Source organism: Neovison vison, chromosome 8 (assembly GCF_020171115.1).
Source record: "Neovison vison isolate M4711 chromosome 8, ASM_NN_V1, whole genome shotgun sequence".
NCBI lineage: Eukaryota > Metazoa > Chordata > Mammalia > Carnivora > Mustelidae > Neogale > Neogale vison.
Genome location: NC_058098.1, coordinates 5,389,783 through 5,401,931, shown reverse-complemented (window position 1 = coordinate 5,401,931; position 12,149 = coordinate 5,389,783). Strand labels below are relative to the sequence as shown.

The 12,149-nt window shown below is 53.3% G+C and overlaps 1 protein-coding gene across 1 annotated transcript in view; it reads right to left on the bottom strand.

Moving 5' to 3' along the window:
• The window catches only part of BMP7 (bone morphogenetic protein 7), an 85,988-nt gene extending 74,580 nt beyond the window's left edge, over nt 1–11,408 (bottom strand). The window contains exon 1 of the mRNA XM_044262780.1: nt 10,458–11,408. Within this exon, the coding sequence (XP_044118715.1) occupies nt 10,458–10,875 (418 nt within the window). The 5' untranslated portion in view covers nt 10,876–11,408. The remainder of the gene's footprint in view (nt 1–10,457) is intronic.
• Nucleotides 11,409–12,149: the final 741 nt, after the last annotated feature.

The window sequence follows — 12,149 nt, the reverse complement described above, 5'->3', positions numbered from 1 at the left end:
TCCGTCCCCCTCCCCAGAGGCAGCTGGTGTGAGTCCGGCAGCCCCTGTTATGTTTCCCGCATGAAACTACCTGTGTACGGAACCACTAAGGACATAGAATATTATCTGGTGCTGTCCTGAGTGTGTGTTTTGACACAGTGAAAAATGGTTACACCTTAAACATCCTTCTGCAACTTGCTTCCTCCCTCTTGACGTTGTTTTGAATTGGTATTGATACATAAGAAAGAAGACTTTTGATTCCCTTCTGGTTTATGATAAACTCATAAATAAGTTTAATACAAATCTATTTCTCCAAACCCCTGCTCATGGACGTTTAGACTGTGGGTGATTTCATACTATTACAAACTATGCAATATTTATTCTGGTGCCTTCATGGTCTGTTCTCCAGTGCCTTGAGGTATTGCTATTAAACGACCAATCTCTATTCTCTGGTTCCTCTTGAGATCACATAAACTACCAATCTCTAGCTACCTCTGGGATTTCCCGCATCGGAGGAGCACGTGGGGCATAGAGGAGCCCCAGTACATGGTACTCAGGACCCTGGGCCCTGACAATTGTTTGAAGTCATAGAGATGGAGAAGGAGGGGTTATCGTAAGCAGGATGGATAGCAGAAGAAAAGTCCACGCTGCTCATCTCTATATCCACCTTCAGTGCTCCAAGTCACAACGTCAAGGGCTCGGTGTGTGCTTAGGTGGCTTCGACACCTCTCTCCTTGTATGTCCCCCGCCCCATGCACATACCTCCATGGGGCCAGCAGGAAAGAGTGTATGGCTTTACATTCAGCAAGAGCTAGATTCAAATGTCAACCCCACCACTTCCTAGCTATGCAAGTTTTGGAGCCCCTTCTGTCTCGTCCCTAAAATGGGAAGGAAACCGCTTGTGTTGCAGACAGCTGAAAAAATTCAATGAGAAGCCCAATAAGGAGGGTATCGTAAATTCCCTGCTGCTACAGAAAGATCTCAACCCTCCACTTTATCACTATGATTTATTCCAGCGATGCCTTTAGGTGATGAAGGACTCTGTGAATTCAGTCTCTATAGTCAACCATGCGACCTTCCACCCCACTACAAATTGCCTCTGAGGCTCAGGAAGAAAAGGGAGCAGTCCCATTCAGGGCAAGACTTCACGCCACAGCAGTCACCTGCAGGACCCACAGAAACCCGGGCAGGACAAGCACCTCCCCAGCCAGGACCCCAGAGGCATCCTCCTTAATTCTCAGGGTCGTGGACCAGACTAAGGCTGAAGCACGCTTTTGCTGAAAGACAAGTCCCAAAGAAGTGAGTCCTTTACAAGTGGGGATAGAGAGGCATGGTTATCCTTGTTGAACTGTGTGAACACCTCAGTGATGCAGAAACTTCTAGAAACATTGGTCTCCAAAATGGGGTGCGAGCACTTGAGGGAGGCTAAAGGGGTCCATTGGGAGATGGAGAAAATAGTACAAGCACAATTAAGGAAATGTCAAGGACCGATGGCCAACGGGGAAGGTGGAAATGAGCAGCCGAGCGGCGTAACTGTGAATGAAACCAAAAAGAGAGGATCTTGTTGCAGCCAACAATCTCCTGGTCCCAGTTCCATGTTCTTCCTGGAGACGGCAGGCCCTGGGGCCATCTCCCAGGCTCCTTCTGGTGCTTAGGGTTGTAGTTTCCCGCCGACCTTCCTTCCAGTGTGATCCCGTGACTACCCCTGACCAATGAAATGGGAGCACAAGGGGGGCATTCCCCTCCAGGTGGAAATTTTAAAAGCCCAGGCACAATTCAGAGACTTTCCCTCTGACACAGTAACTGGTGACCCTGGAGACGGGGTCATCCCCATCAGCCAGGGGACCTGAGCACCTCCCACCTGACCAAAGTGCAGAGCCCCTAGCAACCGGGGATGGAGCCGTAACTTCATAGGAGAGAACCAACCTCTGGGGGTTTACCCCTCCCCCGCCAAGACTGTGGGGTTTCTGTTAACCACGTGAGGACTTCACTTAGTCCAAATAGACAAATGAAGGATGAAAATAATCAAAATGCAGGACCAGACCTTTAGCTCGCTGATCCCCCATGGCTGAACCATGATTCTGAAAGACATTAAAGTCTATCGCATAACATTAATGAATTTGTGACAGCAAAATGAAACGTGTCTTGTTCATTAAAAGCGTCATGTCATACTAATTAATAATGATCAATTAGTTGAAATGTGTATTAACGATTGTCAGAATTTTATATTGTTTTTTATCTCCTTACATGTATATTTTAGTCTGTTTTTTAAGGTAAGAAAAAATACATATATATATATGTACTAAAACAGTAGGACTTATTTCTATTTAGGGTGTGGATCCAGAGATTTACTGGCAGGGACATGAAATCAAAAAGTATTTAGAAGACGCTGCATTAGAACACCTTCAACTCACTCATGCACATGAGCAGCCAACATCCGAGCACTGTGCCGTGAGCATTTGGCAACAACGGGATAGCAAGAGTGTCTGAAAAAGTAGTCAAGAAAGGAGTCCTTTATCAAAGGCCAAACACAAGTCACAGACCACAGACCACACAGTCCCTCTCTGGCCTCGGTGGGCAAGGTTAAATCACCGGGCAGACGGGCACTGGGACCACGATAGAACCAGTCAAAGCCGACCGTCATGCTAAGTGTTTACCATTTTTTTCTTTTTTCCAACTACATGAAAGCAAGAGAGAGGCCGGCCTTACAAGACAGTACAGGCCGAACTCGGAGGCTTAAAAACATGCAAGTCCTCAATTTTGGAAACACTGCAAGTTTTTATTCACGGCCAAATTTAATTAAGCCAGACAACAAAGGATTGGAACTTGAAAGCTACTCTGGGGAGATAAAGATGTGAAAGAACAACACGTGACCTCAAAGATGCAGGGAAACCTAATACTCACCGAGTCAGATTTTTCAAACAGTACGGAAAGAGCTGAAGGGAATTTACGGGAAGCCTTGAGTGATTAAGCCCACCCCTCCTCTTGGGGCCCTGGAGACATTCTCTTTCGTGCCTGGGTCTCCAGAGGCTTCTCAACGTAGAGCATGGACACAGGGCTTTGTGGTGGCCCCATCCCAGCTGGGGGAGTGGGGGGCCGTCTCGCACCTGCTCCAAGAAAGAGTGGCAAAGGCTGTGCTGTTCTGTTAATGAATGCTTTGGGCTTGTCACTCCCTTGAAGGAAAAGACAATTTGTACTTTGACCATCTTCCAGAAGGGGTGGGAAGAAATACTTCAATCATGTGCTTTTTTAAAAATTAAAACTTTTTATTTTGGAATAATTTTTGACTTAGAGAAAAGTTGCAAGGATAGTACAGAGAGTTCCCAGATACCCCTCACTCGAGTCTCAGCTTGCCTCGTAATAAAATTTTTAGATAGCCATTGATGCTAAAAGCAAGAGAAAGAGTCCACTTTATACTCTATCCTCAAATAAGTTGGGTCTTCTCAGTCAAACTCCAAGGACCTCTGAAAGAAGGAAATGTGTGTGTGCAAACATACATGCACACACGCACACACACACACATGCCTTTGGGGGGCCGTTTTCTAGACATCTTTAAAATAACATGGGTGGCTTCATCGCAATACTTTATGGTTAAGTATTTAAAAACTGATATTTGGGGCGCCCAGGTGACTCAGTAGGTTGAGTCAGACTCCGGGTTTTGAATCAGGCCGTGATCTCAAGGTCCTGGGATCGAGCCCCGCATCGGGCTCTCTGCTCGGCGGGGAGCCTGCTTCCTCCTCTGTCTCCTCCTGCCTCTCCTCCTACTTGTGATCTCTCTCTCTGTCAAATTAGTAAATAAAATCTTTTTTTAAAAAAACCCTAATATCTGGTCTATGGCCAAACCACCCTGAACGCGCCCGATCTCGTCTGATCTCGGAACCTAAGCAGGGTCGGGCCTGGTTAGTACTTGGATGGGAAAAAACCCTAATATCTGGACTGATACAGCAAAGCGATTAGTGATGCGGTCACCACAATAAAACAGGAGCCACTGTCTATTGTGCCCCTACTGTGTGTGATACAATTTTTTTGTCTTCATGAGGCTCCGCGAAGGAGGGAATTATTATCCACCTTTATAAAGAGAGGAGACCCACTCAGAGATGTTAAGAAACTGGTCCAAGGTCACACAGCTAATAGGCACCCATTGTGGAAACAGACACATGGGTTTAAGCTGTGTCAAAAGAGAATCGCTGTGGATGCCGGTCCATTTTCCCTTGCCAAGTCACACCCTCGGCTGTCACCGAGAACTTCCGTTACACGGCAGTGAAGCCCCCAACCCCCCACTCCATATATCACCCAGAATTAGCTGCAAAGTGTCAGGAAACTTGGCCAGGCAGCCCCAAGCATCAGCGAGGGCTGGAAGCCTTCACTGTGAAGCCCTTTATAGAAAGCCGCAGTTGGCAGCCCCCTCTCCTGCATGGGAACAAATTAACATTGGCATTCCAAACACAGGAAAGGAAGGAAATTGGAAACACAGTTTATACTTGGCCAGCCCTTTGAAATACTGTACCATGCTACCGACATCAATTAATGGAAAGCAGGGTTGTGCTGAGAGGCTCTGGTTTGGAAATGCATTAACACACGTTAAACATGTTTGTACAGGAACCGGATTATAAGCACCCTGGCTCCAAAACAATAAAGCAATTACCCTAAAACCGGGGCTCTCCGAGTTGTCATTAATTCAATCCACTCCACGCGGATCAGCAAAGGCTTTGCGCGGCTCCCAACAATGCCTTCTGCCACAAATGTTGAAAGGACACATCGCACATGCTTCTCAGAGCTGCTCACAAGTGTCAAACTTCATGCGCCCCTCATATCCCCCCAAATCATAAACACTCCCCCGGGGGTGGGGGGGCAGAATGCACAGCGGCAGCACGGTTGCTGGTCCCAACTGCCATTGCACGCTGGGTTCGCAGTCTTTCGTCGGGGAAGGTTAACTGCAAAATATCTGTTCCATATTAAGAAATACCAAGTCACATTTTGGTCAAATAGTATTTGTCAAATGCCGGTCCCTGCAAAACGCGGATCTCAACTGCAGCTGAACACACAGCTAATACCAAACGGTTCACATAATGGCCCTCGTCAGACAGGGATGGTTTGCGGCGCAAAGAACCCCCCCCCTTCCTCTATAAACTGTTTTAGGAATTGGAAAGAAAACATCTGAAGCTCTGGAATAAAGCACTATGCCTTGAGCTGCCTGGTACAAAAGACCCAGCATGCTGGGCGCAAGGACTGGAAACAACCAAAAAGGCAAGCGCCCGCCTAACAATTTTGTAAGAATGCTTCGGAGGGAAGCTTGGGGAAGATGTGGGTGAATCCCAACGTTTCTGGCTCGCAATGCAAGAATCGGCTGGTTGCTTAGAAGCCCAGCCCCTCTAAGGCACCTCGCCCACGGATATGCCCACCTGCGCGCGCGCGTGGCCCCCAGGGTCCCGGGGACCCGCATTCCCGGAGCGCCCGCCCCTGCTCCCGCGCCCCGGGGACGTCACCCCGCAACGCCACGCTGCTCTGGGATCCATCCAGTCCGAGCAGTTCGGGCGTGTGGAGCTAAATGTGTTATCATTTTCACCACAAATTAACAGTTTCTATGTAAATATTGGTATTTCCTCACCCCATGAAGGCGAGAGGAGGCAAAATGGCACCGGCGCATTTGATTCAAACTAATTAAAAGCAGAGGGTCATGCAACTCAATATATTGATTTTACCAGTGGGACTTAAGTCTTTCATAATAAGTGTACACAGCTGCGGCGCTCTCCCACCACCCCGTTTTAGAGGCTAATCCTCGCATTCCTTTTGACAATGACATGACAGGTCCCACACATCCCCGCCTGCGCCCTAACCCCGGAGACACTGCCAGCGCGCATTACGGCGAAGCGTCGCAGCAGCCTGCCAGAAACACGGTGTCGACAGCCCCCAGCTAGGTCTGAAGAGTAATGGCCAAAAAATTAACACGGCCAGCCCCTTCGGGCTCTCCAGGCTACATGTTCATCCCGCAAAACGGCCGGGCAGGCCGCGGAGGGTGGGGACTGGGGAAGGGTTAGGACACGCCGATTCTTGCAAGGGGCCAAAGATGACCTTACCCAACAGGGAAAAAAAGATATTAAAGCGATAGGGGTGATCAATCAAGTTAGATGGGACTCTCCCCGGAATGAAGTCATCACTCGCCTCTGAGTGCAGCAGGCATGTGACATTCGCTCATATCGCAGGCATCCCGGCGGTCAGGGGATCGGACACCAGCTGTGTTTATCTCGCGGAGGTTTGATAGCCCTACTAGGCGATGAAAGGGCCCGGACCGCGGCTCGCTTCTCTCTGGGCATTCACAGAATCCCGTCCCTTTACTGCCCAGAAATCGAGCTTTACCTGAGCCACCTCCCTTACACCTCGGGTGGACCGCTCCACAACCGAATGAGAGCCCTTGGAATAAAAACCAAAAATAGCCCCATAGGCTGGCATCCAGGGCTCAGCCTCAACCTGCTTCGATTCCAGAAGGGAAGTACAAAGAAGATCAACAAAGTTCAAATCTGGGTCAGATATATCCTTGGGAAAAGGCGGGGTCCAGGGGGAGGGGGTGTGTGGAGAAGATCTTTGATTTAAGAACCAGGAAAATGAGGTTTGAAAGAAGTGATTTTGAAAGGGTTGCTAAAAACACAGCTGTTGGGGCTCTCTTCGCTGGAGCGTAGGCACTCTGCAGCAAGCAAGCAAGCAGGGGAAGCCTGTGTGACATCTGTATTAACCTCTGGCTGCTTACCAGTGAGGGCCGTTGCTCCAAGTGCTGGAATGTGGAACAGCCCCTTCCAAATTTTAACACAAGCCAGGTTACAGCTGCAAATGCCTGTGGCCCCGTGCTCCTTTCACGAAGCACTCCCTGAAGGAAATTTTTAAACTGTAACAGAATCTTTTTCTAATACTCTACAGTGGTAGGGCCTGTTCTTAAGGGGCAAGAGGAGAGATCTTCATGCCAAACACTTGTCAACAAAACGGACAGCCAGACGGTCTAAAGCAAAAACTACACAGCCTTCTCCCTGCTCCCCAGCTACGTTAACAAAAGCCACTTTTATACACTGAGTCTGATAATGACCGGTTTCCAACTTTTTTTTTTTTAATTGAACTTCGAAGATTAAAATAAATTTGATTCTTTCATAACTTGGGCCAGAGAGGAACACGCGTCAACACACCCCTAATGCCAGCCGGCTGCTTTTTGAAGATTCCAAAAAAGAGCTGCTGGATTTCTCCAGAGGGGGGAAAAGTGGTAGGGGGCTCTGGCGGATTCGGTCTGCAGAACTCACATTGCCTGGGGACAATTTCAGAGGGGGTAGCCTGTTTCGAATTCCAAAATTAAGTCCACACAGAAGAGTCGGGGGCTTGTTAATCCAAAGCAGTTTGCAAATCTCGTCATTGAACCGAAGGGGCCCCAGCTCAGATGATGTGGGTCCCCCTCCGTAACTCAGCTAGCGTCACACGGGGCTTCATCGGACAGGCTGGTCTTTGTCAGAAGCTGGGGCATCTGGTTTTGTCCTAGATTCTCCTCTAGCTCCCTCTCTAGTTTAGATCCCACTCAGCCTGGCAGAAAGCTTGAATTCCAAGGAGAACGACTTAGAGGAACAGAAACCAGTTTGGCTGCAGACAGAAGAAAGAATCAACGCACCAGGTCTGCAAAAGCCTTCAGGATCTGGTCAGAGGTCCCCCAAGCACGGCAGGACAGCATCGGTATGTAATGGAGGGAGGAGGGGGGGCAGTGGAGAGAGCCAGAAGCCCCCCACTAAGTCGCCCCCAGGGCCCCTGCGAGGGTTACCAAGTGATGATCTGATAGGGACGAATGACATTTTCTTATAATTGGATAAAGTGTGAGACTAAATGCACTTTTAGAAAACTTTGTATGTTACAGATCAATTATGATTTGCAACCCAAGGAAAAACAGTGTGCTTCCTCAGCAATCTTAGCTTCCTTGGTCTTCCTTGGTCTCCTACACACTCCCCTCCACCCCCACTGCCACCCCCATCCCAGGCCCCTCCTATGAAGAAACTCCCCAGTCCTGGACAGAATGGAGGGGACAGGCAGTTTTCTCCTCCCGCGCTGGTGCTGAGCAGAAATGAAAGGCCCCCCCTTAAAGGATCTGCAGGCAGAGTCTTGCCAAATGGCAGGCCAGGTCTTCCCCCAACTAATTACCTCGAGTTTTAGGGACGGCGAGGGAAAGAAAACAAGGTCAGCGCACTCTGTTAAAAGCCACTGCGCCATCTAATTTGGAGTGATGTTCCAGAAAGCAAGACCTGAGAAAGTCAGGACTGTCCCACAAAGCCCAAAGCCAGCCGAACTGATTAAGAGGCTCAGACAAGCTGGTCTTTGTCCTTTCAAGATGAAAGAAACGGGGGTAACGGGTTGAAAGGTGTGTGCACAGCCAAAGGAGGAGAACCACCCAGCTGTGGCCTTCCCAAACAAGTCCCGGCTTGCTCCCACCACCAAGGGGGAACAAACAGCACTGCCCCAAGGTTCCCAGAGGTACCCAGTCAGCAACCTTCCTTCTCCTGCTCTGGGCTGGGGGTGGGGGGCAGGCAGGGGGAGGAAGTCCTGACCACATTGCTGGTCCATAGTAGCAGGGTGCTTTTCTGCCCTGGGTTAGCAGAATCCAGGCCTTACCAATGCCTTTTTAATGACCCCAGCCTGTCTCTGAAGGCCACCACTGGGACCTGCTGCATTCACTAGGAGTCATGGGTACCCAAAAGAACAGAAGATACCATAAATCCCTCAGCAGAGAAAGGGCCTGGGGCGGGCGGCTGGGGGGGGGGGGACCATGGGCTTCAGGACAGCTACAGAGCCCTGCTTTAATTTACACACACACATACACATAGATACACAGATACAGATTTGGAATTTTTCTTCAGTTTCTGGTATAGGTCATAAATACACATTGTGGAAAAAAAAAATCACAGACAAAAGTGCAAACCATGAAAAATCAGAAATCAGACCCCAGCTCCCACTCCCAAGCCCCAGCCCCAGTCCTGCCCCGCCCCAGTCAAATCTATTTCCAGTTCACGGTGCCTTCTTCCAGTGGGAACAGATCATCTGCAAGCACATACGTAACCTCCCAGATCTGCACCTTGCTTTTTTCCACCTCATACATCTTAGAGATTGTTCTAAATCGGGACATACGGCGCTGCCTCCTTCTAGCTGGCTGCTTAGTATAATTTAAACTTTCTTGAAGTTATTTTGGCATCTAAACCTCCCACCCCCTGCTCTCTGAAATCCGTTGCACTATTTGATTCTTGGCTATTATTAAGGGCAGACAATGGCGACCCGGGCACCAGCGGGCCTTATCTGGGGCTGGAAGCCTTGGGGTTGATCCCCGGCTTACCAGCGCCCCCACCCACGCCCTAAGCCCCCCAGCTGGGGGCTTCAATATCCTGGCGCTGTTAACGCGGCGCCCGTGGGCGTGAGTTTGCTGTCTCGACTCCGTTCGGATTTTCGCAGCAAGTTACACACGTAGAATGAAGTGGGCTCAGGAAACAGCGCTATCGGGGCGTGTTATCTCGGAAACCAAATATTTGACCATCAGTCCTACAGCGCGCTGCCGGTGGTTAGTAAGAGCAAGTCTGGTGAATGTGCGTGCGCGGAGGGAGGAGGAGCCACCGCGCCCCAGCTCTAGCGCCAGCCCCAGGTCCCCGGGACCCTTGTGGCTGGGGGAGTGAGCCAGGTTCCCCCCAACCGCCCCCGGCAGAGTCCGCTCCGGGATCCCGCGCCACTCAATTGCCGAAAACCGTGGTTTGCGCGCCACACGTGATAAACGCTGAAAATGGATTCTGCCCGCCTGGGACCTATCATTAAATATTTAAAATAGAAAGCTCCCAATGGCACCGTTTCTTCCCCAGCCCCAGCCAGGAGAGCTGAGAGCCGGGGGTTGGGGGGTGGGGGAAGGAGGGCGCCCGGTCGCAGGAGAGGGGCCCGGAGACACTGACGGCGCGCGGCACGCTAAGGCGGGCGCACGGCGAGGGTCGGACAGGTAGGGCTGGCCCGGGCGGGGAAGGGGGCGCGACGCCTGCGAAGCCAGGTCCAGACAGGGCTGAGAGGGGCCCCGAAAGGGCGGGAAGGCAGCTTCGCCCAGCAGGGCCCTTTCAATCCAGGTAGCAGGGGCCGCGCCGGCCCGGCACAGCTCACATGACCCAGCCCCGCGCTTTGAACTGAGCCGCGGCCGGCCCGGCGCCTCCAGCCCCAGAGGTGCGGCCGCCGACTTAACCCGGAGGGGGCTTCGGATCAGCCCTTTCCTCCGTGGAACTCCCACAGGCCAAATGAACCCGGCTCGCCCTACCTGGGGCGCGCTCAGCTTGGGGTCCCCTGGGGCTTGGGAGTAGGACACCCTCGGCCAGGCACTGCGGTTTTGCAAACGGCCCCTGAGTGTAAAGATAGGAGGGCTGGATGTAAGAAGCGGCCCCCTCCCGGTCCCGAAGCGCCTCCTGACCGAGGCGCACCCCCCTCCTGCCCTCACTCACCGAGGTTGACGAAGCTCATGACCATGTCGGCGTCGGTGAGGAAGTGGCTATCTTGCAGGCTGGCCAGAGGGGGGCCCTGGGTACTGAAGACGGCCTTGTACGGGTAGGAGAAGCCCTGGCCGTCGGGCCCGCCGCCCTCCTCAACCGCCATGGCATTGTACAGGTCCAGCATGAACATGGGCGCCGAGTTGTGCTTGCCCTGGAGGTGGGGGCGCGGGCGATGGGGCAAGCCCAAAATAGAGAGGATCTCGCGCTGCATCTCCCGCCGCTCCTGGCTGCGGAGGCGCCGGTGGATGAAGCTCGAGTGCACCTCGTTGTCCAGGCTGAAGTCGGCCAAGGCGGAGCGCAGCAGGAACAGGGGCGCCCAGAGCGCCACGAAGCTGTGGGGCGCCGCGGCGCGCAGCGAGCGCACGTGCATCGCGCCGGCTCTACGCGCGACCCGGGCTCCGGGCACCCGGCACCGGGGCCCGCGCCGCCCCAGGTGGCGGAGGCGGGCAGGCGGCCGTCCACGCCGCTCGGTCACTTGCTGCAGACGGGCCCCGCTGCGCCCGCGCCAGACATGGCCCCTCCCCGGCCGGCTGTGCTCTGCCCGGACCCCCGCCCCCTGCTCGGCGATAGCCCCGGGGCCCCTCGCCCGGCAGTGGCCCGGGCGCACCGCGGGGCTTAGAAACCGGCTGGAGCGAGCGAGCGAGTGAGCGAGCAAGGAGGCGGGCGCGGGTGGGAGGAGCAGCCAGCAAACCTAGGAGCCGGGAGAGCGAGCGCCAGGGAGGCAGCGAGGCGGTAGGCTAGCGAGCGCTCCTTCCTCCCGCTCCGCTCGCGCTCTCGCCCTCGGGCGGCGACGACCCACTCTCTTCCGAACTCCCGCGCGGAAAGCAGGGGCCCCGAGTCGCTCTCCCAGCCGCGCGCGCCCTTGATCGCACGAGAGGCCGCCTCCGAAGCACCAGGCTGGTACGCGCTGGGGCCTGGGAGGAGGAGGAGGAGGACGGGCTTCCAGGGGCCCCTCCCGAGCCCGCGGCCTCCCACCTGCCCTCGGCCCCGCCCTCCCCCCGGCTGCGCCCAATGGGTTCATTCATTCCTTCTAGTGCGCTCCACAAATATTTACCGAGTGCCCACAGGGTGCCCAGCGCCGGGCTGAACGCCGCGGGGATGCGGAGGGAGGAATCCGAGCCCTCCCGACCCTCTCGGGACTCATAGTCGGGACGGGGAAGAGACCTGAGTGGTACCCGTGGGATTCGTTTCTGGCCAAGGGAAAGAAGCTGAAGGAGTGCGGAGGTAGCGCAGCAATCGGAGAAGGCTTCCCGGAGGAGGTGACCCCAAGTCCTTCTCGTCCCTTTGCACCACTACAGCTCCATTTACTCCAAACACGCGGACGCCTCCGCGCCTCCCAGAACTTACCGCTAGCTTGTCTTTGCACTTGACATTCGTTCTGCCCGGAATTCTATCCCTTCCATTTAATCCCTCCTACCTCCATCTGTGCCTAGCTCCAACGGCCAGCCCTCCACCTCCACGTGCCACTCGGGTGCCCCTTCCTCCCAGACCAGGAGAGAGAAGGTCGCCTCCCCTCCTCACCCCTACACACATTTGTTTTATTTGCTTTAACTTCCCTCACCGTCTGGAATTACTCTTTGAGTTATTCGTGCCTTCCTTACCATCCTGTGTCCCACTGGAAACCGAGGAACCCCCCAGGGGCAG